Consider the following 27,444-nt stretch of genomic DNA (forward strand, 5'->3'; position numbering starts at 1 on the left):
TCGATGACCCCTGCTACCGCCATCTCCGCAATCTGCTGCTCTGCTGCCTCCCGTTTGGCTAGGGGCAACCGCGACACGAAGGCGAATCGGGTGAGCATTACCCGTGTTGATGTCGTGTTGCACTAATCTCGTGCCAACACACTCTTCGTCTCGTGCAGCGAAAATGTCAATAAATCCCTGCAGCAGTTGCCGTAGTCGGAGCTTTTGGGCAGGCAGCAGCCCTTCTTCACTACGAGCACACAGGTCTTGGACTGCTTGCCTTGTTTCCTCGCACGGCTGTGGTGTCGTAGTGTTGAAGCTGCTCGGCCCTGCGTTGTTTTGCTTCCGGCGTGATGTTGTTCTTCCGGAGCCTGGCTCTGCTGTGGCGGTGGGCGGAGACTGGCCCGGGCTGGGAGGGGCGTGCTGTTGGTGGAGCGGACCTTGTCGAGGACTGCCAGCCTTCGGTTATCTGACAGCTGATGAGCTTCTAGCTGCCGGCCCGGCACTGACTGCTGCAGCGCTTCTTGTCGTTGACTCTTCTCCAACGGCGCGCAGACTCACGGTCACTCTGCCTATGTGAAGCTGAGAGTCTTTTATGTTCACTGTAGCCCCCCACAGAGTCAATAGATCCAAGCCAATGATGCTCTTATCTTGGATATTGGCCAGCCAGAACCAATGTTGGACAGTGCGGCCAGCAATGGAGACTGTCAGGGCTTTTCTTCCTCTCATTGACGCTTGTTCTCCAGTTACTGTCGCGATGCGTGTCTTTGTGGCTACCCAGCCCGGTGGTGTTGGCTGGTCGGTGTTGGGTAGAACACCCGGTCGGATGATGCCGCATCGGTAGCAGCCGTCGTCTTGCCTCCTCTGTTGTCCGGGGCTCCGCCTGGGGTATCGACGTGCGTCGGTCGCCACTGCCTGTCGTGTCACCACTTCGTCCTCGTCGATCTCCCCGGTCACGTCCGCCTGTCGTATCTGATGTCTTGAGACGCAGAGGACATGTTCCACTCGCTCTGCTTCGTCCAGCGCCGTAGCCAGGGAGTGGGGAAAGTTCAGGCGAATGTGCTCTCGGAGCCGTTCTGGGCGCAGACCTCGCACAAACGCCTGCAGTGTGAGCTCCTCCTGCTCGGCATCCGCAAAGGTGGAATATCCTCTCCGTGTGTAGAACCTCAGGTCAGCGGCGAAGGCCCCGAGGCTCTCTCCTTCCTTCCTGAAGCGGTTGGCCAGCTTCTCCCGTGCGTCGTCGGTGAACACCCGCTGTCCGAGACGGCGCTGCAACGCGTCTCTGATCGCCGGCCAGCTGCCGTGCTGGCCCGGCGATAAGTCCATCAGCGCTTGCAGCGCCTTTCCCTCCAGGGCGAGTGCAAATTGCACGCCGGTCTCTTCGCTCGACCAGCCGTTGAAATTGGCCGCCAGCTGCACCTGGACGAAGTAGGTCTCCAGCAGTCCCTCTCCATGGTACTTCGGCAGCTTCATGGGCGCTCGCCGGGGCGGGTTGTAGATGGGTCCGGCGTCCAGGGTGGGCATCGGGAGCCGTCGATCCTGCAGCTGTCCCGGATATAGCGGCTCCAGGGCGGGCAGCTGGTCCACGGTGGGCAAGGCGATGTCGTCCCCCTTCGTGTCGCTCCTCTGCCGCGGGCCGCTGGCGCCGTCTGTTCCCTCGAAGAGGCGTCGTGGTGGTGCGTCTAGCGGTGACTGCTCCATCCCGTAGCCTGGCAGAGTGGTCCTTGCGTAGTTCGCCGGTCCGGTGGCACCTCCAGGTGCTCCCCATGGCGTGTACATTCTTGATCTCCGTCAATCCCACTTCTGACACCAATGTGGCGAAGATAAGAATGGGCTCGAGACGTTGAATGGTTTTATAACTTTTTACTTGTTCTCGAACACTCATTCATACTCGTACAAAGATTAACACTAAATACACAGGATTATATTCACAACATCTATAACACATAAATACGGTTGACACTTCAGTTATATATACAAAACACATCAATACAGAACAGGAACAATTCTACATCAACCACACACACAACAATGGGACATACACAACAGATAGCACTGTGGCTAAGCTAACAGCTGCGGTGTAGTACTCCCACAATACACCGCGGCATAACAACAACACCAGTCCGTGTAGCGGAATCCGAGCTACGCTACAATATGCTCCATGGACCAGCTCAACAGCAGTTAACTACTCTGAAATAAACCGTTCAGTATATTCATAGCTGTTTGCCTTGAGACGTTTCTTGAGAACTTTTAGAATTTTCCACGACAATTGCAGACACTAGGGATAGATTTAATGCAAGCAAAGGTTAGCTACATGATCTACACCAGTGGTCGGCAAGTAACTTGGGCCGCGGGCCAGTATTTTTCCTCGCCACTAGGTGGCGGGCCAGAGTCTGGGTTACTGCCTATTTAGACGCTGCGATAGGTGCCACAGTCATAGCGAGCCAGCCAATAGCCTACATCTTTTTAATCTCTCTGTCCAAAAGAGAGAAGGCCAGCTTGGCATCTGACTTGCATCTTTTTGTCTCTTTCCATTTAGCTTTTACAACGGCTATGTTCGTGTTTTTTCTTTTTCTCCCAAGATGACTCAGTGGTTTGAGATGAGTTCTCTGCAGAAGCAGTGGTGCCACCTACAGCAAACAAGTTATTGATGCGACTTGCTTGTCTGTCTTACTGTAAACAGGTACACACAAACTACTTGACCGATCTTCATGAAACTAGGCGAAAAGCAGTAGCAGGGACCTGGTCCAGGAGGAACACTTAGGAATCGGTATTATGGTATTAGGCTTTTGCGGGCCTTCTAGGAAAGGAATAATTCGTTTTCCTATCTTTTTTCCTTTTTTTGTCTTTTTTTTTTTTACCGTCTAGCATTAGTTTTGCACCGTTTTCATAAAGGAGGTGTAGTCTACCTTGCGTTCTTATTGTGCCTTATTGCCAGGGGCGTCGTTAGGCCTATTTTAGGGCGGCTGAAGCCCCCCTAAAATGTTCTTCAGCCCCCCCAAATCATTTGGCATTATTGGCTTAAAAAAAAAAAAAAAATGAAATAAAATTAAACTATTGTTTCTGACACGGACAAGTTATTTATAACTCTAACATGCTACTTGTGCGTGCGTTCTGGTTTGTATGTTTACTCCCCCTTCAACTCATAATCCAATAGCCTTTCATCATACTTTACGATATAAACCCCAGGCACTAGTACCGTCTCTCGTCAACGACAGCCAGTATTATAGACAAGGAGTGCAAAGTAAACTAGAAAATGCATTTCCTGAAGGAAATACCAGTGCATGAAATGCAAAAGTTAAGAAAGGAAGAAGAAAAGAAAGAAGAGTGAAAGAAGAAAGGAAAGAAGAGTAAAAGAAGGAAAGAAGAAAGGAAGAAAGAGTGAAGAAAGGAAAGGAGAGTGGAAGAAGGAAAGAAGAGTGGAAGAAGGAAAGAATGAAGGAAAGAAGAGTGAAGAAAGGAAAGAAGAAAAGAAAGAAGAGTGAAAGAAGGAAAGAAGAAAGGAAAGAAGAGTGAAGAAAGGAAAGAAGAGTGGAAGAAGAAAAGAAAGAAGAAAGGAAAGAAGAGTGGAAGAAGGAAAGAAGAGTGGAAGAAGGAAAGAAGAGTGGAAGAAGGAAATAATAATATTCCTAGTTATACAGTTGAATGGAGAGGGACAGAGAGAAGAGGAGCCTTGGAACCTTGGCGCAGGTGTCAGTGAAGCACAGGTGCAAGCCAGTTTAATGACCCTATTATGATGTCATAATGGCCCAATGTAAGTCAATGGGAAAATTTGTATTCGTTTTTATTTAATATCTTAAAAAGTGTAACGTTTAGACAAATGAAAAATACATAGCATAAGTGTCGTTTAGAAGACCTATGCAGCAAAGTTTGAACGAAGTTTCTACGTTAAGCGGTTCAAGCTGAATTAAGCGCAGAAGTCGGTAAAGAGAATAATAAGAAGAAGAAGAATAAGAAGCCTAGGAATAACAATACAGGGCATTTCATGCACTGTAATGATGCACGGAGTGAAATTGTAAGTACAAGAAGTTACAGAATGTGGCTATCTGTAGTTGTTAACGAGTGTTACCTGCTTTAGGTTTACTTGATATGAGGCAAATGAAAGCGAATATTGTAGTGGGCTATGTTAAAACTAAGCTAGCTTGCTACTTTGTTAGAAACTGTCACCAGTTAGCAAGAGTGTGAACGAGCGAATTCGAAATACAAGAAATAACTATCGACATCTCTCTATTCTTTGCATTGATATATCTCTAGTATTTCAAAACAATATTATCAGTCCCTATATAATGTTGTTATTTATAATCAGTTAATGCTAGTGAAAACTAAATGTCATAGTGTCCCTCATAACGCTATTGTACCGGTATATCATCCAATTCATTGACCAGATGGATATAAGAACATTCTTTAGGAGAGGTGGCAGCTCCGCCCAGTCAGATGAGAGAGAGAAGCAGGAGATTGACAGGGCTGAAGGAGCCGGTGTGATGGAGGTTAGTGGTCTACAGGTCTAGAAGGAAATGAGTGGAGTTTTTTTTATTTTCTTCTACTGTGGTAGAAATGTATAGGCATTTGTTGTCAGGCCTAGGCTACTCCAAGGGTTAGCCTAAACTAGATTATTACATGATATTTTTATGCCAAGCCATAAAATTGGCTTCTGGATTTCGATCAGTTAATGTTTCAATGTTTGAACTTATCTTAAAGGGTCATGCAGAAGGAGAGGCTGAGGCAGAGAGTCAGAGAGAGGAAGAGACAGACCAAGCAGCTGCAGCAACTAATGAGTTAGGTGAAAAAGACACAGGGCCCAGACAGGTTAAGCTGAAGGGCTACCCACAGGACAGCTTTGGTGCTCAGAACAGGTAATTTCACCACAGCTGGTATATTTGTGTTGTCAAATTTCACTATGACCCTGTCATTCTGTCTCTTGTGTTATCATATACTGAATGCAAGCAAAATTACAGAGCAAAATCACACTCTTTCTGATTAAACCAATCTATGAACTGTCTGAAACAATAGATATCTGCGGCCCCAAATGGGCCTTAAAGGACCCATCGTATGGCCATTTTACCACAAGTTGATATGGTTCCTTGGGGTCTTAATGAAATGTCTGTAACATATTTTGGTCAAAATACCACAAGGATCATTATTAATGGCATCCTTTTTACCCTGCCAAACACAGCCATTCTGTCAGTGAGCTGTTTTGAGCGCCTATGCTAATGAGCCAGCTAACCCCTCCTCCCCCCTCCTCTACGGTTTTGGGCTACTCATTCTAACCTTTTAGTTTTTAGCTACTCATTCTAACCAAGTTTAGTTTTGTAAAATATGGCGACTGGATACGAGATCCTGAACCTGAACAAGAAGAGGCTCCCAAACAAGTTCGAGAATTTAGGGTACAACAGGACGTTTCTGAATGGTAAGTAAACTTTGTCACTTCACTTGTATTTACTTTGGCTAAGGTCATACGGTCTAGTCGGTGACGAGAACATCGCAATGCTAGATAATAGTGTGTGCATGTACGAGTATGTCACAAATACAGTGTGTTTATGTAAGTTACTGTTTGTGAAAAGTGTTTATGTAAATGCAAGTAACGGGAACGCCATTATGCCTGCTACACGAGTAAAGCTCCAGCTGTAAAGTAAAATGTTATCTGACAACAGTAATGGACCAAGCAGGTTGTAGTGGCTAAAGTTCCCTTCTTGTTATCAGGAATTCATTTTCAACATATTCATTCACTTAACCACTCTAGACGGAAAGAACGAGTCTCTACGCGTGTTTAGTGCGTTTAATAACGGTAGAAAACAGTGTTTTCGCTTCGTCTTTACTGAATACTGAACAATGAAATAAATCGCACAGTTCTTATACATTCCATCAATGCGCGAGCAGACTACGTCGTAGCTCACTACCACGCGCACTCCAAAGCAACTGTTATGTCCCATGCATATCTGGTTATTCTAAGCAATGCATGTACACTAAACATATATTAAACTGAAATGCAAAACTATAAAATACAATTATGCAATCATTATAATGAGCAATCACTAAATATGAATCTAAACAACATAATATCTTAATCTGAGTCTAAATTACAATGTGGAAAATGGCACTAACACAGATGTAGAACATAACGTAACGTGTTTACCTCTGTTTATTAGCGTTCAAACATTGTTTTCTCATTATATCGTTGTATTTGTCAACTTGTGTCTGTAATTGTAACACAACATTCAAATACACTTCACCTGCAATGTTGTCACTTTTTAAAACTCTTTATCTATACAGGCGTATTTGTGCCAAGTGTGAGCAAATGCCTACAGAGCCTGAGAATGGATGCTGCAGGGAGATGCCACAGGTAAAATTATTTGTAAATGACATTGTAATTATGCAGTCATCTTGTTTTATATTCCATGATACTTACACTTTCAATATTCAAGGTAACAAGAAGACTACTGCAGCTTCCAAACCAAACAACGTGCATCATCCGGGACTTTTAGCTGTGTGATTGAATGTGTTCTCACTACAGAATGCATTCAACATCTATAGAGCAGACTATGGGCCTTATGTCTAAGGGGAATATAGCAGTAAGTTGTTTTGTTTTTTATGCATATGAGTCATCAGTGATTTCTGCAATACAAATATAACTGGGGAAGAAAATACAATAAATTAATCTTCCCTCTGTCTTACTTTGCTTACTGCTCATCTTGCATGTGTCAACTGTTGACATGTTACATACAAAAACTGTTTCTATAGACTTGCTTCAAAGAATGCCACAGAGCTTTTTAAACATAGTTATTAAATGTACTGGCTAGTACATGGGTAATAAATACAAAAAAGACCAATTATAATAAAAACATTGATTACAAAATCACACTTTGTGCCATCAGTAGCCATACTGTTAACAAAGGAAGACTCAATAGATGTGTGTCACCATTTATTCTCTAAATACAATGTAAACTTTGCTCAGACGTTACAGGTATTTGGTGTACAGAAGCTTTGTTAGCTGGTCTTGGGGCTTTCTGGGACGGAGAATCTGGGTGGTCCTGCTCTCCTGCTCCAGATGCTGCTTTGGAGGATCTGTCTGACAGGCCACATGATGTAGCCTAGGACACTGTTCAGATGTTCTTCCTTAACCACAAGAGCAGCAATGTTATTCATGTTTTTTCCTGAATGTAATAAAAGGAAAATACTCCATACTGTAAATAAAATGTCATCTCACTGACCATTATCCTTGCACTGCAATGCATGAAACATGAACTAAAAGCCAATACATCTCTAGCATTTGAAGAAATGTTGTATTCCATTACACCTAATATCAGTTTCACAACACAGAAAAGTAGGTACAATAACATTGGTGTTGTGTTCTGTAATACTGTTCTATATTGTGCTACTACTAGGAGGCACTGTTCCGTAATGAATGGTAGCTAGTTTACGTACATGGGGCAGAAGAAGAGTGAACCTCCATGCTACTAGTCACGTACTTTCATGCTGCTGACAGTTCTCAGTAAAGAGTGTTAATATCATCCTGCTTGTCGTTACTCTGAAGCTTCACTACACCACAAATTGGCGACGAGGATTCTTCTGCAAACCTGACAAAATGTCTGTACACGTTCCTGCGCCTGCAATGTTTTTGCCTTGTCCTGGAGAGCCGTCCATACCGTTCGAGACTTGGCTACGTATGTTCAGAAACTACATGCTAGTGATAAATGCAACTGGGAATGCTTGGCCAACCACCCGCAAGAGAGCTACTTTACTACACTGCCTTGGCGCCGAAGGACAGAGGATCTTTTACGCACTGCCCGACTCAGGTACAAGTTTAGAACAGGCTGTAGCAGCACTAAACAAACACTTTATTCCTAAAGTTAACGTCGTAGTGGAGCGACATATGTTCCGAAAGCGAGCTCAACTTCCACATGAGACGGTAGCTCAGTACATAACTGCCCTTCGCGTGCTTTCTGTGAAATGCGACTTTAAGGAAAATGCTGACGAGATGCTTCGAGATCAACTGCTGGAACACTTGCTAAATGACAAAATAAGAGAAACACTGTTATTAGAACTTGATTTGACTCTAGAAAAAGCCACCACGCTGGCGATACAGATGGAAGCTGCCGCTGAGCAGGTTAGAAAAATGAAAACTGATGGCAATAGCGCTCCAGTGCAGGCTATACAATCCAAGCCCCACATGCAATATACAGATAACTTTAATCAAGCTCCTTCTCATACTGCTTCCCATACTGCTGCCGCTATGCCAACCTCCTCACTGCACAAATTCTGTTTCAGATGTGGCTCAGACGAGCATTTAGCAAATTCTTCTCAGTGTCCTGCAGCTAGAGCACAATGCAAATCGTGCAATAAAAGATGACATTTTGCCCGGGTGTGCCGTTCAGCACCATAGAGCAATGTGCATGAGCTACAGCTAGCCGATGTGACCATACTGTACGTGGATAATTCTGCCCATGCACCAAAGAGACTGCTGTGCAATGTCACCGTTTCCACTACCACTACCCCTGCTAAGGCCATGCAGCTGGTTGTGGACACTGGTTCTGCTGTGTCTATATTGCCATATCACATCTACCAGAAATCCTTCAGTGACACTCCGCTGTCTGCAGCTTCTACCAGGCTGGTGACCTACACACAAGATCACATTCCTGTGCTGGGATGTCTGCATGCTAACATACAGATGGACAACACCTCTACAGCAGCCACTTTCTTCATCGTGGAGAGAGGGACAGCACTGTTAGGTATGGACTTATTCACTGCCTTGGACCTGTGCATCCGAGGGGATACTGTCCTCATCTCAGCTCCAGTGCCACCCACATCGGTGATGTCCATAAACACTGCAACGCATACTGATACCAACACCCCAGGGATTGGGTGTGCTAAGACTTTTGTGCATGAAGTGAAACTTGGTCCTACCATCAGACCTGTGCGCCAGAAGCTGCAGCGCTTGCCTTTTGCCATCAGAGAAAGCGTCTCTGCTGAGCCGAATCGCCTGTTGAAAGCTGGCGTCATAGAGAAGATTGATGCCACTGCTGATGTGGAGCCTGAATTAGTGGCTCAGATTTCGTCCACACTACATGCTCTTCCAGTGGCTGACTTTGAAGCTGCCTGCTCTACATGTCCTGAAATGACTACTCTGCGGGAACAGATTCATCGTGGCTGGCCACTCTCCATCAGAGCAGTAAACCAGGACATGACTCCCTACTACAAGGTGAGAGATGAGCTCTCAGTTAAAGACAATTTCATTTTCAGAGGTTCAAGACTCCTAGTGCCAACCTCTGTACGCCAGACCTTGATAGCCTTGGCACACGAGAGTCACCAAGGAGTTGTACGCACAAAACAGCGCTTGCAAGAACTATACTGGTGGCCAAGAATGGATTCGGAGGTCCAGACCTGCATAGCCTCCTGCGTTGCCTGCCAGTCGAATGATACAACTGCATTTACTCACCCTGTTCCTCTGCAACCTGTCCAGCTCCCTGAGGGTCCTTGGCAGAAACTTGGCCTCGATATTGTCGGGCCATTTGAAACAGCTCCCCCTGCCTGCCGCTATGCTATAACACTAGTGGACTACTATTCCAAGTGGCCTGAGCTTGCCTTCTCTCACAGCGCCACAACAGCAGATGTCATAAAGTTCCTGATGTCCACATTCAGCCGCCATGGCAATCCAGAGAACATTGTTACTGACAATGGGCCTCAGTTTACGTCAGCTGAGTTTGTTAAGTTCATGGAGACACAGGGCATTCGTCACATTCGCACATCAGTGTACCCCCCTGCAGCCAATGGCGCTGTGGAAAGATTCCATCGCTCCCTGAGAAGCTGCCTACAAACAGCCATCCTGCAAACACAGCCATGGAAAGAGACTGTGCTAACCTGGCTTCAGGTGTACCGTGCAACACCGCACGCTACAACCTCCACGTCACCCCATGAACTGCTCTACGGTCGTAAAATGCGCACTAAGCTGGACATTTTCCCTCTGTCTGCCTCGGTGATGCCTTCACCTACTGCAGTGCGAAATACAGTTCAAAGGAATCAGGACAAGATGAAACACTACGCTGATTTAAGGCGTGGTGCACGTGATCCTCCATTTCAGGAGGGAGAGAGAGTGAGGATAAGGATTCCCCGCGAAACACCCAAAGCTCACCCCAGATTCTCTCCACCGGTACAAGTGGAAAAGCGAGTGGGTCCAAACACCTTCCTACTAAGTGAGGGGAAAAAGTGGAATGCAACTCACCTGGCCCGCCTTCCACTTGGAACTGATACACATGCAAACAGCAACACTCTACCACACTCACAGGACTCTACACACACTCCTACAGACCATGCACGCACCAGAGTCACACCTAAGTGGCATCGGGACTATGTTGTTTATTGACCTGATGTACTTACATTAGAGCCTTTCCTTGTACTCTACCTGGCTAACGTAACTGTATGTTCTTGGAGAGATATTATTGCTATTCTAGGGTTGCGTTATTTTATATTACAGGTTAATGCATTTTTGGGGCATGCCAATGTAGTTAACACTAAACTATGCTTTGTGCGCTTGATAATTGGCAGGAATGACCCGTTACCACTTTTTGAATTGTCATCCAATGCTGGATCATATTTAGCTCTTTTATTTTATTGCCGAAGTAAGTAAGAGTATTCTTTTACAGAAAGAGGAGATGTTGTGTTCTGTAATACTCTTCTATATTGTGCTACCACTAGGAGGCACTGTTCCGTAATGAATGGTAGCTAGTTTACGTACATGGGGCAGAAGAAGAGTGAACCTCCATGCTACTAGTCACGTACTTTCATGCTGCTGACAGTTCTCAGTAAAGAGTGTTAATATCATCCTGCTTGTCGTTACTCTGAAGCTTCACTACACCACAATTGGCATACTACCAACCCGGCATTTTTCTCATAAATCATAATGAAATAATCATACAGTGAACAGTATTTTTAACTTGTGCTGTACTATACACAAAACCCTCAAATGCCCCACATTGACAAACTGTTTTGGTAACTGCAGGTGAGTCTAAGCTGCTTATCAAGTCGTTTATGAATGATGCCTTTTTAGTGCGAGAATTCTCTAACCTTAACAACGGGAATCATACATTTTAGCGATACATTATTATCCGTTGGTTATCAACTACTATTATTAGCTATGATACTGTCTTGAGCAATCTACAGCGCTAATAGCTAGCAAGCTGTTTACGGCCACAACCCACACAAAGTTCTAAATGCCCGTGATATGTTGTGCTGTTGGATTTGACAACAGACACCAAAGAAACCTAGATGTACAATTGATACAATCGTGAATAATTGCTGTCTTCTCTCTGCAGCTAAACTCTCCTGAGCAAGCTAGAGTGCTAATAGCTAGCGAGCTGTATAGCTCTTTTCTATGGGCTTTAGCTACAACTCGTTAGCCCATATTGTCACTCTTGCTTGCTCAGGAGAGACACAGCACTTATTCACGATTGTATCAATTAACCACCACTAAAATAACACGGTTCATAAATTGCTGTTTGAATTAGTCCCCCTACAACATGCTAACGTCGTTAACCACCACACTGAATGGGCAAGTAACAGAATTATTTTTAAAAATACTTACATTTCCCTCGCCTGAAGTTCATTCAGGGACATTGCCTTCAAATATGAATTCAATCCATTTCGCTCGTGTCTTCTGAGGCTGGAACGTGATGTAGAGATCTGTGCAGCCCACCACAGCGCATCTTGAGTACTTAGTTTGCTTCATGCTGCTAGCTAGCTAGCTATTCAAAGTATTTCCGAGCTTTGCAATAATGGCTTGCGCTCTGGCAAATATGTAATGAGTGTGGGGGGGGGCTGGGGATGAGGTGGGGGGTGGGCCAAGGCCATGTAGGGAACCTCCCAATGTGTTGTGACAGGCCAACACACAGCAATCTCATTCGCAGACTCAATCATGACGTTTCTGACCTAGAGGAACCATAACAAAGATCGCCAATGGTTTTTTCCCAGCGATTTTGGGTTGGTAGACATGCCAGATACCCAAATGAACGTGTAGAAGCACTAAAAAAGTGGAATTTTCATAATATGGCACCTTTAAAAAAAAAAAAAAGTTGCCGCGCGCAAACATGCCACTCCCCTTGGGGCTAAGCCCCCCCTTTCTTTGAATCCTAGAAACGCCCCTGCTTATTGCCCTGCTGTGTTCTGCTTTTAGCCTGACAATAAACTAAATAAATATGAAAACTAACTAAATAAATGTAACTTGTTATAAAACTGCCATTTTGTAATTTAAAAAACAACAATATACATAATAATTGCCTAACAATAAGGCACATTTATATAGCACTAAAATCAGGATAAATGTGTTCATTAGAAAAAATAATTGCGCTGTTAAGCAACTCTAAATCATTGCAGTGGAAATTCCTTCACCGCGACAGCCCTACTTATAGTACAGAAGCACATTTTCACTAGTATGTTTGCTCCCTGGGGATAAGACCCGCTGTTAAAATGACACCTGTGCGACACGTCCGGAACAGCAGACAATCGAGACAAGCGGACGTTTCGTGAATGCAGATGTTTTAGATTATGTTCAGGTAATAGGTATACGTTTAAATTACAATACATTTCATCGGTGACGAAATAGAACAATCTGTAAACTGTAAACTAAATTATTTGGTCACAAACACCTGCATGATTTAAATAGAACAATCTGCAAATTGTAAACTGAATTATGCCGTCACAAACACCTGCATGATTTAAATAGAAAAATCTTAACATGACAACCTAACATGACATAACATATTAATACTCTGAACATATAACAATATACATATAATAAACCTATACTAACGTAGAAAACTATAAATATGCTAAATATACTAAATATACAATACAATAACTAAACATATACTAAACATATAGGGTAAACAGTAGTTAAAAGTGTCAGAGTGTAAAGTGGCAAGTGAATAAAGTTCGGAAAGAAACTGTTCTCCAGTCTTCGTGTTCGAGACCGAATGCTCCGGTATGGCCTGCCAGATGACAGCGGAGTTAAAAGTCTGTAGGATGTTGTGGTAACAGTCTTTTAGAATCCTACAAGCTTTTCTGAGGCATCGTGTGTGGTAGGTGTCCTGCAGGGCTGGGAGCCCCCTGCTGATGATGATCTCTGCCGACCTGACCACCACCTTGTGGTCCCTGACTGTACAGCTCCCATACCACACTGTGATGCAACCAGTCAGAATGTTCTCTATCGTGCATCTGTAGAAGTTTGTGAGGATGACTGAGTCCATGCCAAACTTCATCAGTCTCCTCAAGAAGAAGAGACGTTCTTGACCACCTTGTCTGTGTGACCTCATGCTACACTTAACACTATTTCATTTATTTCACTCATATCGAGTAGCCTTAACCAGTATATCAGAGGGCGGTGAGTCTGGGCCTCATTCATCCCCACAGCCAAACCTGCCCACCAGGTTAAGAAGAGGATACTTCCTGTATTTTGGGAATGACTGCTGCCATGTCTAACCAGGGACATACTGGAAGACGGCGCAAGGGTGTTGACGTGGTAACTTGCATCGCCATCAGATAGTACCAGAGTTGGAACGGTTCCTTATTAAATGTATTTACTGACAGATTACTAATAACTCTGACTAAGAGCTGCACCAGAGTCAGGAATTCTGATAATAGTCATCTCATCACTCTTCCAGATGAAATATAGAGTCACAGTTACAGTAAAAGATCAAATCGGAAGGTGGTGAAAGAGAAATGTCAAATATTACACAAGTCAATCAACACTCCACCCATCTGAACATTTGCTTCCTAACAGCCATAACACATTCAATAAACCTGGTAACTTTAAGCAAATTATTGCCTAATTAATAAATACGGACTATGTAGTCCTGCATCAGAGTTGAGAACAGTCCATAGACTACATCACCAAGAACTGTCTGTATCTATACAACCAACTCTCTATACAACAAACTCTATAAAACAAACTCTTGCGATTTGTGAAATCACCCTTGATAGCCATAACTGGTCTGTCAGAAATGGCACTATAAATCCCACAAACTCATGTAGAAAGAGACCATATGACACGGATCACTGCTGCTACAGATTATATTACTATTATAAGCTCTTCTGGCTCTCAGTCCATCTTCCTCTCCCTGTTTTCTTGAGTGACAGTAAACTCAAACAACTGTTTAATTAATATCTACAGGTTGTAATGATAATAATATCTATACCCTTTTACACATATTTAGGGTGCTACTGCAAGTGAGTAGAATGTAGAGCAGGGGTCGGTAAGTAACTTGGTCCGCGGGCCAGTATTTTTCCTCGCCACTAGGTGACGGGCCAGAGTCTGGGTTACTGCCTATTTAGAGGCTGCGATAGGTGCCCCTTACGTGACCTCGCAACAACTAGGCTCACATGGAGAATGGATAGGTCTACTAAAAATAACTAATGACTATAAACCATGTGAATAAAAAAAGATAAAAAAAAAAAAAAAACTTGGCTACGATTGGAATAATCTGACGGGCCAAAAAACAATCGCTGGGGGACCAGAATTGGCCCGGGGGCTGCCTGTTGCCGACCCATGGCATAAAGTGTTGATACTGAGATAAAAGTGTTAATGTGCTATGTAATAAAATGTGCTATGTGATAAATTGTAGAGGCCTGAGATTTACACCATCCCTGTTTTTCGCTGAGGTTTCGCATGTTTGTAATATTAGTTAATCTAGTTTATTTTCCATTCATGTTTTATTTCTGTCTTATTCATTTGTATATTCAATTATTTGTATTGGATTTCATACATTCAGCTGCACACACACTGACAGACACACATTAACCTTTGTTCATTTTCATTCATTTAGCAGAGATCAGTTCATTTGGAAACACTGGAAACACATAAGGTGTCAGATAACCAGACCGAGCTTTCCCAACACTTCTCTCCATGTCGGCGGACACATAGGTCGTTGTGTCTGCCCATCTTCACAGCTTCACTGAAGATAATAGGTGGCCTCTAGGAATTAGGTACCAGTCCCAAAACCAATCACGAGGGGCATATGCAAAAACCTGTGAATAATTAGCTTTAAAAATACATGTAAATCATTAGATGCTGATGAAGGTGTCCTGCTGTTAAACATTACCAGGCTAGGTGTCACACCGCAGTGTTGTTGTAGAAAAGTGTTGATACTAGTAAAACTATTAATGAGTCTATGTATGCTTGGCTTTCTGCTAGTCTTATTTCACTGACAGTGATGCCTACCAAGGAGTGCAGGTGACAAGAAATGGGCCTTGCTAGCTAGAAGTGTGTGCGGAGTGTCACCAACAGAGATGAGGCTAACTTCCTCTAATCATAAAAAGTACCCAGTGCGCTGACAAGGGTTGAGGTTAGAGAACCAGATTAGAGCAGTTTTGAGACCTGTGTATGATTGTTCACACATACGCAAATGATGGTGTCAGAGGGGTTCAACCCTCTGAACTTTGGGCGTGTGCTCTGAGAACTTGTTAAATAGCTCTGACTGTCTCCCGGAGCTCTGCGAATTAAAGTGCCTATTGTTACAGAGACACTGAGATACCCTTCTGGAATATTTCTAGCCAGAAAGAGAATTCCCTTACCAGGTAAGTTATGGTGCTGCTGATTTCATGGAATACGACTGAAATCAGCCTGTGAAATGCCTGTGCATGGACATTTATTCTGGCTGAATTTGGGTCTTACCTTTATTTGTCAATGAGATTGTTTCACTGCTGATGACTTGACTTTCCTATTTGTTTAATGTCTGTCGTGAAAAAGCTTAACTTGAATCATTGTTAAAACAATATGCATGCTTTATGTTTAGGGGAGGTTATACTGAACTAAAGATAAATCATAGTGTAGAGTGGAACCTTTGTAAACATTAGTTTCAAATTCATATATTTCAGATGTAAATATGTTCTTGTTGCCTCTAAAACCTCAGGATATATTGATTTTAAGGAATTGTAAATAGTCAATAAACTGTTGCAAAGTATGTAATGTCCCGTCAAATTCTTTGAGCCCGATATTAGACATTTTCTTTGATTGAGAGGGACGTTTGTCAGATAAAAGTATCTACCCTCCCCCAACCATCAATACCCCCTCTGTATGTCTCACTTTCTTTATTTTTTCTTTCTCATCCTACTGTTCTCTCTCTCTTTCTCTACCTCCTTTCTCTCTCTCTCTCTCTCTCTACCTCCTTCTCTCTCTCTCTCTCTACCTCCTTCTCTCTCCACAGTATCATGTCCCAGGTCAGTATTCGTGTGGGCGGTGAGTGGGTGGTGAAGATGTGTGGCGACGGGAACCTAACCCTACGGGAATTGGGACAGAGTTGCGCTCATCCCTCTAAAACCAAGGGTGGCGCTGATCAGCCCAGTTTCTGGGTCAGGAGGTGTGCTGATGGTGCACTGCTGGATCTGGACAAGCCAATCGGAAATGTGCTGCGCAACAATGACTTCGTTGACCTTGGTAACTGAACCGATCCGTACATCCACAGCTGCATACTTAAAATCGAATTAGTATGCAAAGACTGTTATTAGTATACCAAAACGACAGAGTAAGGATTAGGCAATTAGTCTTTAGATTCATTGCATGGGGCTTACATTAAAACGGATATTATATGCCAAGACAGTTATTTGCTTACCAAAAAGACACATACAGTAAAGAGTGAAGTAAATCTCCAAATCAGCCTTCAGATTCACTGCATGGGGCATGAATTCATTAATTTCATTAATTTCATTCATTGCATGTGACAGAACTAAGATGGGCATGTTTCTCTTAACTAAGAGGGGTGCTCCTCTTTTGCAGTGATGGACGGGGACTGCTGGTCACCACCAATTGGTCCCGTGTTTGCTTGGTATCCTTTTATGCAGTATTCAGATCCTTTACTAAGTAAAAGTATGCCAACATGGCAGTTAGCAATACTCCATTACAAGTAAAAGTCCTGCATGAAAAATCCTATTTAAATCCAACTTAAAAGTACATGTAGTACAAGTACAAGATTAGCAGCAAAATGTAGTTAGAGTGTTAAAGTAAAAGTATGTGGAAGTATAAAGTAGCATAAAACAGTACCTCAAAATACTTTCGTACAGTAGTCGAGTAATTATACTTAAGTACAGTAGTCGAGTAATTATACTTAAGTACAGTAGTTGAGTAAATTGCACTTAAGCACAGTAGTTCACTAAATTGTTCTTAAGTACAGTACTTGAGTAAATGTACTTAATTACTTTCCACCACTGCTGTAATGCCTCGTGTCACTAGTTGGTAGCGCTCTTCTCTGATCTCCATCATCTTTGCTGCACCTTTCTTCCTTCACCAATGTGTAGTGCACAAACAGAATGGAAGGAACCAACAGAGGTGTGTGCTTCATCCATTCATGCATTCATTCATTCATCCATTCATGCATTCATTCACCAATCCACTAATTCCTTCATCCATTCATTCTTGCATTCGTTCGATCACACATTTATTTCGTCCCACATTTATTCCATCACTCACTCATTCATTCCCTCATTCCCATGTCCACCTTTGTGCTGATGGCAAGACATTGTTCGTCTGTGTGAATGTTTTCAGCCAGGACTTGAGTGTGAAGAGTTTTTGATGCCTTGTGTCTCCTTAGCTAGTATATCATAAGATTATTTATACTCAAGCATCAGTGTGTAAGCAGCGTGTTACTGTTGTAGCTGCTGGAGGTGGAGCTTGTTTGAACTACTTCATGTACAGTTTTACATACAGGGACACCAGATGAAGCTGAGGCGTTGTGAAATTATTACTCCTCAGCTTCAAACCTACACTGAACTACCATATTCTGTATGATTACTGTGCCATTTTGAGTTGTTCTGCTGTTCGGACTCTTGTAGTACATTGCCCTGGATGGGGAAAGCCTGACCACGTGCGACCTGGTCCAATTGGGAAAAGGCCTTTTAAAGATTAAGGTAACATACTGGATGATCAGCCAAGCAAATGTGATGTCAGTCAGCATGACACTTGGAGTTTACTCATTTTGCGTACACCTAAAGCTAGGGCCTATAATTGCTATATGTTTTATAATGTTTTATTAGGTGTTAACATGTCATGTGTGTGAGGGATAATGAAGTAAGTCTACTCAGCTTGACTAATTCTTGGTGTGGTTGTTATCTTATATCACATTGATCACACCACTTCATCACTATGTGTTACTATGAGTTACTATGTGTTACTATGTGCAGTGCAGTCATGGCAACAAGGGATAAATAAACATGTGCAACTCAAGCCAGGACATTGTTATAAGACTGCTGCTCTCCTAAATGTGGATATCAACTCAAAACATTAACCATGTGCTTGTGTGCTCGTGTGTGTGTTTGCGTGTGTGTGTGTGTGTGTGTGTGTGTGTGTTTGTGTGTGTGTGTGTGTGTGCACGCACATATCTTAGCTCACAGAGAAGGCTATAAAGAAAGTCAACGATGCCAGGGATGTCATTGAGTTAATCATCAAGGAGAACCGAGGTGAGACACACACCAAACACTCACACAGTGTCTGATCCACACCTCAACACACACAAAGCCACGTTGGGTTGCACCTGTCTTTGGAGCCAGTGGCTGACCTGTGTCATTTTGACCCTACAGTCGTCTATGGAATAAACACTGGCTTTGGGAGGTTTGCTCAGACCGCCATCTCAAATAATCAACTCAAGTGAGTTTAGAATTAACCAATCAAGTAGGTGTGTGTGCGAAGTTGTGTGGTTTTGTTGATTGCGGTGTCTTTTAATTCTAACACAGTTACACAGTATTACAATTCGCTAACTAATAAATATGTGTGTGTGGCTGTGTTTATGTTTGTGTGTGTATGTCCATGCATGTGTATGTTTGGTTTTCAGGCAACTTCAGGATAACCTGATCCGGTCTCACAGTGCTGGTAATTCATCAACTTCTGGTCTCTGACTTGAAGATTATTGTAACAGGAAAAGATTTTAGTTGTACTGCACGTGTTTGCATTTGGGCATCTTTGCCAATACGTGTGTGTGTACGTCTGAATGTGTGTGCGTGCGCTTTTATGTCTGTATGCGTGCGTGTTTATGTGTGTATGCGTGCGTGTGTATATCTGTATGCGTGCGTGTGTATGTGTGTCTATAGGTGTGGGTAACCCTCTGAGTCCTGAAAGAACCCGCATGCTCCTCGCTGTCAGGATCAACGTACTGGCTAAAGGATTCAGCGGCGTTTCCATGGAAACTCTCCAGGCCACAGTAGCGGCCTTCAATGGTGAGCTAAGAAAGAACTCTTTTTGAGCTGTAGGTCTTAAAACAACATACACACACTAGAACATAAGATATTTCTCTTTGTTAACATTTGTCATGACTGTGTATTGAAAGAGTTGTGAATCACCACCTTATAATCAGAATGAGGGTTTAAGTTAACGCCAAAACATTGCGTTCACGCAATGCAGATTAGGGATGGGCATTCGATTAAATTGTCTTAATCGATCGTCGGGAGAATTAACGATCGATTTTCGATTAATCATTAATATTTTTATATTAAAATTCACTATTTATAGGCTATATTAAAATGCAGGGAAAATAGAAAAAAACACAGCGTGTTTCCTCATTGAGATCTTTATTACAAGATGAACAACTATTGTGGCAGTTAAACTTGCAAGATGGACAACTCTTGTGGCAGTTAAACGGGATCCGTTCAATGGTTACACTTGAAAATATGCGCTGCTGTACTCTTAAGCAGCGGAGCCGACAGCTAGAAGCCGGTGCTCATAAACACAACTTTTTTTTTCTCTCTAACTAATTAATCTCACATTTTGAAATTCATTCATCTAGATTCATCGTGATTTAAAAGTTTGTTTTCTTCTCAAGACTAAATCTTATAAATTAACGAGTAATCACTTCAGACAGCGTGTATTTTAGACACTGTTGTTCAATTGTATTTTTTTCGTGCTCTCTCGCCGTCATACAAGGAATATATGCGAGACACAATGGTGCCCCTCGACGGTAAATCGTAAGAATTGTCCCCTGAAGCAATTCGAATCACCTCAGTCAGCCCACCGTCTTCAACTATGTTGATGGGCCGACAGTCACCGGCAACCTAAACTGCTACAGCGTTGGTAACCTTTTCACGGACTGGTCTAGTTAATTTCCTAGAGAAGTCGTGGAGTGTGGGTTGGCGACCATCTAACCTGGGACTGCTTTCTGTCGGGTGCTTTGCATTAAGGTGATAACTTAAAGACGAGCTGCTTCTGTAATAGCTACATTCAGCTTGACAAATGCTACATACAACTTTAGTTTTGTCGATTGTTCTGTCATTTTGCCTCTTAAACAGAAACTTTCCGCCCAACAATCCCTCAGCTCTCTCCATCTGCAACTACCGTCTCGGTCTCTTCTATCTAACTGACTGCAGACACGCGGCAGTTTCGTGCCATGGGTCAACGCGCACCGGAAGTAAACAAAGTTGCGTTAACTGCGTTCAAATATTTTATTGCATTAATCTCGGCCACAATAATCTCATAGAATAACGTGTTAGCTTTGACAGCCCTAAAATAAATAAATTACACGCACACTACGCAACAGAACATGCATTAGTTTTAATCGATGAAAAAATAATTTCATCGAGGAAATTCTTAATGATCAATTAATCGATCGTCGATTAATTATGCCCATCCCTAATGCAGATGCATACGGCCGCAACTGTGTCTCCAAAGTATACTTGTTTTGCTGTTGCGGACACATCACTTAAGTGTACAAACACAATCACTCAATCACTGTGTTTGAAATAATATCTCTACGTCGTGTGAATCTACAGCAGAGGTCGTCATTTTTTTATAGGTCTATAAGCTTCTCCTCATAACTGTTTACTCCTCTGTTTAAAAAGCAATAGCTGATAATCAGAACTGCCCAGATAAGAGTGAAAGTAACCCTCTGTCCCGGGCTGGCCACACATTATATCCATGTAGGCTGGGCACATTGACTAACACTCTCTCCTCAGCTAAGGTACTTTAGCTGAGACTTCTCTGATCTAGTCAGAGATGCTGGTGAATCTGTGTGTGAATCTTTCCTTCTGCAGATGCAACAATAAAGCCTTGTCTCCTGGTTGACCACCATTGCCTGACTGAGTCGCTAAGTCTGTGGTAGTGGAAATTACCATCAGTATCTCTGTGTGTGTGCGTGTGTGTCTGTGTTTGTATGTGCATCTGTGTTTGTATGTGTCTGTGTGTTTGTGTGTGTAGCATCCTGCCTGTCGTGGGTGCCTGAGCAGGGTACCGTGGGGGCGTGTGGAGACCTGGCTCCTCTTGCCCACCTGGCACAGGGGCTGATGGGAGAAGGGCTCATGTGGTCTCCAGAGAGCGGCTGGGCCGACGCCACAGCGGTGGGTACCCCTCACTCATGTCAAATATCAGTATTCGTATCACCTAACCCAAGTGTGTAACAACAAAAGTATTTATCTCTCTCTCTCTCTCCATTGTCAAAGTAAATATCTATTTAACATGGAGTATGATGTAGATAGGAGACAAAATCAACAAGAGTGGGTATGTTGTCTCCACGCACAGGTGTTGCAAGGCCACGGTCTGACTCCCATCAACCTGAAGGCTAAAGAGGTAACGAGAGGAGATCTTTTTGACACTTGCTGTGTATGTGTGTGTGTGTGTGTGTGTGTGTGTGTGTGTGTGTGGCTGTGTGTGTGTGTGTGTGTGTGTGTGTGGCTGTGTGTGGCTGTGTGTGTGTGTGTGTGTGTGTGGCTGTGTGTGTGTGTGTGTGTGTGTGTGTGTGTGTGTGTGTGGCTGTGTGTGTGTGTGTGTGTGTGTGTGTGTGGCTGTGTGTGTGTGTGTGTGTGTGGCTGTGTGTGTGTGTATGTGTACGTATGGCTGTAGATCTCATTGACCTTTTTGATGAGAAATGGAACAGATCTCGTGGTAATAATTACAATAGGAATTATAGCAGTAGTAAGAGTGGCACTTTTATAAATACTCTCATCTCCCTGCTCTCACTCTCTTTCAATCCTTTCTTTGAGTGCCCAAAGAGATCAAAATGAATTAATGCAATCACAGAAAACGATACCTTTGCAATACATTGACAATCACATTATGCTCTACCTCAGTCAATATATAGTCTCTGGTGTTGTTTCTTCAGGGCATTAATGTAGTTAGATGGCTAATTTATTTCTCTCTCTCTCCCTCTCCCTCTCACGTACCCACACACACACACACACTCACACACACACACACACACACACACACACACACACACACACACACACACACTTCTGGTGTTGTTGTCCCCAGGGCATCGCTCTGATCAATGGGGCCCAGATGATCTCGTCTCTGGGTTCGGAGGCATTGGAGAGAGCTCAGGCCATCGCCCGCCAAGCTGACATCATCGCAGCTCTCACCCTCGAGGCCCTCAAAGGGACTCCCAAAGCTTTTGATAAGGGTACGCACTAATTCTCAGCTGTCTGCCTGCCTGCCTGTCTGTCTGACTACCTGTTTATCTGTCTTTCTATCTATATGCTCATTTGTGTGTGTGTGTATATGTCTGCCTATCTCCCTTGTAGTCCACTTTTGTTGAACTCTGAATGATTGTGAGTGCGTGTGTGTGTGTGCGTGTGGTTGTGTGTGTGTGTGTGTGTGTGTGTGTGTTAGAGTGTGTGTAACATCTTCTCTGTTCATTCTCAGATATCCATGCTTCGAAGCCTCAGCCAGGTCAGATTGAGGTGGCCTTCCGCATGCGCTCTGTGCTGCCCTCTGACCTCTACTCCTCTGAGATCACAGGTGAGTGTACATGCACACACACACACACACACACACACACACACACACACACACACACACACACACACACACACACACACACACACACACACACACACACACACACACACACACACACACATTCTCTGTCACTTACATACTCTCCTTTATACACACACGAACACATAGTCTCTCTCTCCTTCTCTTCTTACTTAAGTGTCCACACATATAAACACATACGACATAAAAACATAAAATAAGTGCGTGTGTGTGTGTGTGTGTGTGTAAACATCTATTCTATATGTCTTCTACAGGGGGGTCATATGACCGGGTCCAGGATGCATACACACTACGCTGCTGTCCTCAGGTAGGAACACACACCTTGCTTGCATACACACACACACACACACACACAAAACCTCACCCACATACACATATTCTGACACACACTAATGTCATCTCTGTACATGTGTAACAGGTGCATGGAATTGCAAATGACACCATTGACTTCGTCAAGAAGATCCTGACCACTGAGCTCAACAGTGCTACAGACAATCCGGTAGACCAACTCATGCCCTTACCACTCTACCTCCAACTACATCAACCCATACATGGCCCTTACCACTCTACCTCCAACTACATCAACCCATACATGGCCCTTACCACTCTACCTCCAACTACATCAACCCATACATGGCCCTTACCACTCTACCTCCAACTACATCAACCCGTACATGGCCCTTACCACTCTACCTCCAACCACATTAACTCTTACATGGTCCCTTTACATCTCCACCTTATGAAGCACTACAGCTACCCACAGCTGATCCTGTTACATCTGCACATATTTCCTCTGGGTACTTGTGTTCTTTGTGTTATGGCACACATTTAGGCTTAAATGTTAAACTGTACCAACTCCTCCAGCTGGTGTTTGCTGAGAGAGGGATTACTATCTCTGGAGGAAACTTTCATGGGGAATATCCAGCAAAGGTAATATATTTTATACTTCATAGTAGGCTAATCTGCTCTACCTCTCTCCTTAAACTCTCTCTCTGTCTCTCACTCACTCTCTCTCACACACACAGAGGAAGAGAGAGAGAGAGAGAGAGAGAGAGAGAGAGAGAGAGAGAGACACACACACATACAATTTCAAATACAAATACAAATACAGAAACTAATGTTAATTTACACAAAAGATTAAAAAACCTTTTTTTCTTTACTGGCACAAAATACTCATTTTCTCTTCCTTTCTCCTAACACACACACACACATGTATATGCATGCATGCTTGCTCACACACACACACACACACACAGGCTATGGATTTCCTGGCTATAGGGGTGCATGAGTTGGCCAACATCAGTGAGCGTCGCATTGAGAGACTGTGCAACCCTTCCCTCAGTGAGCTGCCTGCATTCCTGGTCAAAGAGGGCGGCATCAACTCTGGCTTCATGATTGCACACTGTACCGCTGCAGCACTAGGTGTGTGTGTGTGTGTGTGTGTGTGTGTGTGTGTGTGTGTGTGTGTGAACATGAAAAGTTAATATAACGACAAAAAAAGCCTCAGTGTGTGCGCACACTTACTTGTGCATTTATACATAAATGTTTATAAGCCATATAGGTCTGTTTGTGTGTGTGTGTGTGTGTGTGTGTGTGTGTATGTGTGTGTGTGTGTGTGTGTGTGAGTGTAGACATATGATTTGTAAATGTGTAAATTGTGTGTGTAATTGTCTGTTCAGTTTCAGAGAATAAGGTGCTGTGTCACCCCTCCTCTGTGGACTCTCTGTCCACCAGCGCAGGCACAGAGGACCATGTCTCCATGGGGGGGTGGGCAGCACGCAAAGCCCTCAGAGTAGTGCAGCACGTGGAGCAGGGTAAGAACCCACGAGAAAGAGAGAGAGAGAGAGAGAGAGACCAAGAGGGAGAGAGAGAGCATTTTATCTAAAAAAAGATTACATTTCACTCAACATGATCTCTAAGTCTTATTCAGAGGGCTGTTTATGATGGTAGGGTTTTTTACAGAACCAATGTAGTGTAATGTAGCTGCTAACTATTCTGTTATGTTATGTCTCAGTGTTGGCCATTGAGCTGCTGGCTGCCTGTCAGGCCCTGGAGTTCCGTCGCCCTCAGAAGACCACACCCCCCCTGGAGCAGGTGCACAAATTGGTCCGGTCTGTAGTCAGGTAAGAGAGGAATGGAAACAGCTTGACAGCTTACCCACAGTCTGTATGGAGCAACAGACGCTTTAAAGAAGAGCTGTTTTCCCATCAGGCCTTGGGAGAAGGATCGAGCCATGAGCCCTGACATTGAAGCTGCACACAAGCTCCTGTTGGAGGAAAAGGTGGAGCAGTCTCTCTATCTCGCACTCTCTCTATCATGCACTCTCTCTCTTCCTCCTCCAACCTTTCACATGCTTGACCTTGACACACACAGACCTCCACACTCGTGGTGCTAGTCTCTCTGGCTCACGACTCTTCCAACCTCTATCCCCACCCTCCCTGCCCCTGTTAACATAGCTTCATTTGCTTCTCATATACTTACGCTACAATGAACATCTCTACTACCTGTAGTATCTCTTTCTCTCTACCTTCTAGAAATGAAGCATGCTCCTCTTTCTCTCACTCCCTTTACTTTAGGGTCATGAGCCTCATCCTTTCTGTTTCTTTCTCTCATACATCATTTTTAGTTTTACTCATGTTAACCATCTGACCTTAGAACCAGCTGTCAGGCATCAGGGCCTACCTCTGTTTTTGACCTTTGACCTTTGACCTTTGCAGGTGTGGGAGGCTGTGAGGCCATATGTGGAGGAGTACAGGCAGATGGAACTGAAGACAGCTCTGTGAACACCCATAATCCTTTGCATGTGGATACTGACTTCCAAGGCCTCCGTGATGACCAGTCATGCCAGTCGGTGGCAGCCTTGTCCAGTTACCACGTTAAAGCAGCAAAGTATTTTGTCAAAACCACCCTAGACCATTCATCTAATTTGCACAACATTAGGCGTGAATCATCTAAAGCTTTGTTGAAAAAAGTTATCGAAAGAATTTTAACATCTGAATTATTTCCAAAATGACGAGCCAATTCAATTGTACGTCATGGTCTGTATTGACCGTATGGCCTCTATCTTCTGATATAAATTTCCAAACTTTATGAAATTTGGTAGACATACTCAGGACTTTCCTTGGAAGAATGCCAAATTAGTTTCATCAATAGGGGGTGCTATGACTGAATTTAAGAACTGCTCACCCCAGAAAGTCCAAACTTGGTGTGCTTTTACTTGGTCGCGTTTGTTAATCCAAATACCAATTCTTCTTTCACCTGTTCAATCATTCTGAAGTTGTTTGGTGAGCTTTGCACGTTTTCTTTCCTTTCCGTGATCACTGCTCGACTAAATCTTATGGATTCTTTTTAATATTTTGACAACGGTAGCAAAATGTGACGAACAAAGTGGATTATTTCAAGGGTTGAATATGGAAAAACTATGCAAAAACTGTAATTAGTGCAACTATGCAAAACTGCTATTAAAATGTTACCGTTAATTTGCCGTGTTTGTTTTTGTGTATGGTCCTGTGTGTGTGTTTGTGTGTGTGTCACCATGTGTGTGTCATTTGTAAAATGTATATACCACCACTACTTCCTCAACTTATAACTTGCAAGTAGACTAAGCTCGATAGATCCATTCCCATCTGATTCCCTTCACTTATCAACTCTACCTTGACTAGCTCATTCAAATGGAGGGTTTTCCACAGTAAGGACTATATAAAAAAATCAGTAAGCGAGTAGGGAAGCACTACATACCCCTCAAACAAACCCCATGTGTACACTGATACAGCGACTTTATAAGGGCATCAACATGATCTTCAGTGCTGGCCATCTGTGCATGAGGAACTTTCAACATTTTCTCCACAACTCTGATCTATGGTTAAAGAATAACTGAATATATGTCCTCTTTTTCATTGTCTGTACCACTGCCAACATTTGACTGATTAATAGTTCAAAGAATAATAGTAACTGTATGTTTACACAACAACCCCAGCACCATTAGCTAGCTACCTCAACAAACAGACCACCGCCATGAGTTCAAACTCGCAGGAAATTACGTCACTAGCAAACAACACACATGGAAGACAGCGAGTAGTATTGTCTACACACGATTCCAAATCCTGTGGAGCGACTGATCAAACGTTAACCCTGCAAACAGCCAACGACAGAATGCCAACATGGAATCTGCAAATAAAGGTCTAAACACAAGGCGTTCCGAAATTAACCTTAGTAACCAATGGAATACTTCTCTTGAGATGTAAAAGTTCATCCAACGATGTCAAGTATGTTCGTCCAACTATGTCAGCTATAACAGGGTTTCCCAACTCATTGGTGGGCCGCAGAGCACGATCCAGTGGTCTGCAAAAATGTTTCAGGTTTTTTTTTTTTTTATATTTTTTTATAGTTGTAATAACAATATTAATACAATTAATGATTGAAATTGGGTGTTTTAAACACAATATAAAATATATAAATAAGCATAACAGACAGATCATGAAAATAATATTCTATCTTGTTCGAACTTTACAGTGTCATCAAATTGAGGCACTCGGTTAAGGTTTAGTCTGGCGATATTAGCGGAAAGACTGACAGCACTGGTAATATCATACTACCGAAAACTACTATAATTCAGTGTAAATACAACCCTGATTATATTAGATTTGGTTTTGTTGAGCCCAGGGCGCAGTGTGTCGAGTGCGTTTTAAAGCTGTCTAATGAGGCGCTCAAACCATCAAATCTGAAGAGAC

General features: G+C 43.3%; 1 protein-coding gene and 1 long non-coding RNA gene across 2 annotated transcripts; both read left to right on the forward strand.

Moving 5' to 3' along the window:
- Positions 1-2,131: 2,131 nt before the first annotated feature.
- Positions 2,132-14,440, forward strand: LOC122128601. Its single transcript, XR_006151479.1, has 2 exons — positions 2,132-2,404; positions 14,311-14,440. It is a non-coding gene; the product is annotated as an uncharacterized LOC122128601 (long non-coding RNA).
- A 1,079-nt stretch (positions 14,441-15,519) lies between these two features.
- Positions 15,520-25,591, forward strand: LOC105891625 (histidine ammonia-lyase-like). Its single transcript, XM_031559018.1, has 21 exons — positions 15,520-15,540; positions 16,170-16,399; positions 16,739-16,787; positions 17,257-17,287; positions 17,791-17,865; positions 18,342-18,414; positions 18,535-18,601; positions 18,786-18,823; positions 19,042-19,167; positions 21,137-21,276; positions 21,458-21,505; positions 22,190-22,337; positions 22,580-22,681; positions 22,969-23,021; positions 23,133-23,213; positions 23,579-23,644; positions 23,971-24,136; positions 24,394-24,528; positions 24,729-24,837; positions 24,926-24,995; positions 25,432-25,591. The coding sequence occupies exons 2-21, from the start codon at positions 16,174-16,176 to the stop codon at positions 25,495-25,497; spliced, it is 1,869 nt and encodes a 622-aa protein (XP_031414878.1). The 5' UTR covers positions 15,520-15,540; positions 16,170-16,173; the 3' UTR covers positions 25,498-25,591.
- The last annotated feature ends 1,853 nt before the right edge of the window (positions 25,592-27,444 follow it).

The sequence above is a fragment of the Clupea harengus genome, chromosome 21, assembly GCF_900700415.2.
Source record: "Clupea harengus chromosome 21, Ch_v2.0.2, whole genome shotgun sequence".
NCBI classification, from domain to species: domain Eukaryota; kingdom Metazoa; phylum Chordata; class Actinopteri; order Clupeiformes; family Clupeidae; genus Clupea; species Clupea harengus.

Bases quoted from the DNA above. Each gene is read 5' to 3' on its own strand.
- LOC105891625 (XM_031559018.1), top strand. From the start codon at position 16,174: ATGTCCCAGGTCAGTATTCGTGTGGGCGGTGAGTGGGTGGTGAAGATG. The intron at 18,415-18,534 runs GTGAGACACACA...TTGACCCTACAG, and splicing joins AATCATCAAGGAGAACCGAG to TCGTCTATGGAATAAACACT. The intron at 22,682-22,968 runs GTACATGCACAC...TGTCTTCTACAG, and splicing joins CTCTGAGATCACAGGTGAGT to GGGGGTCATATGACCGGGTC.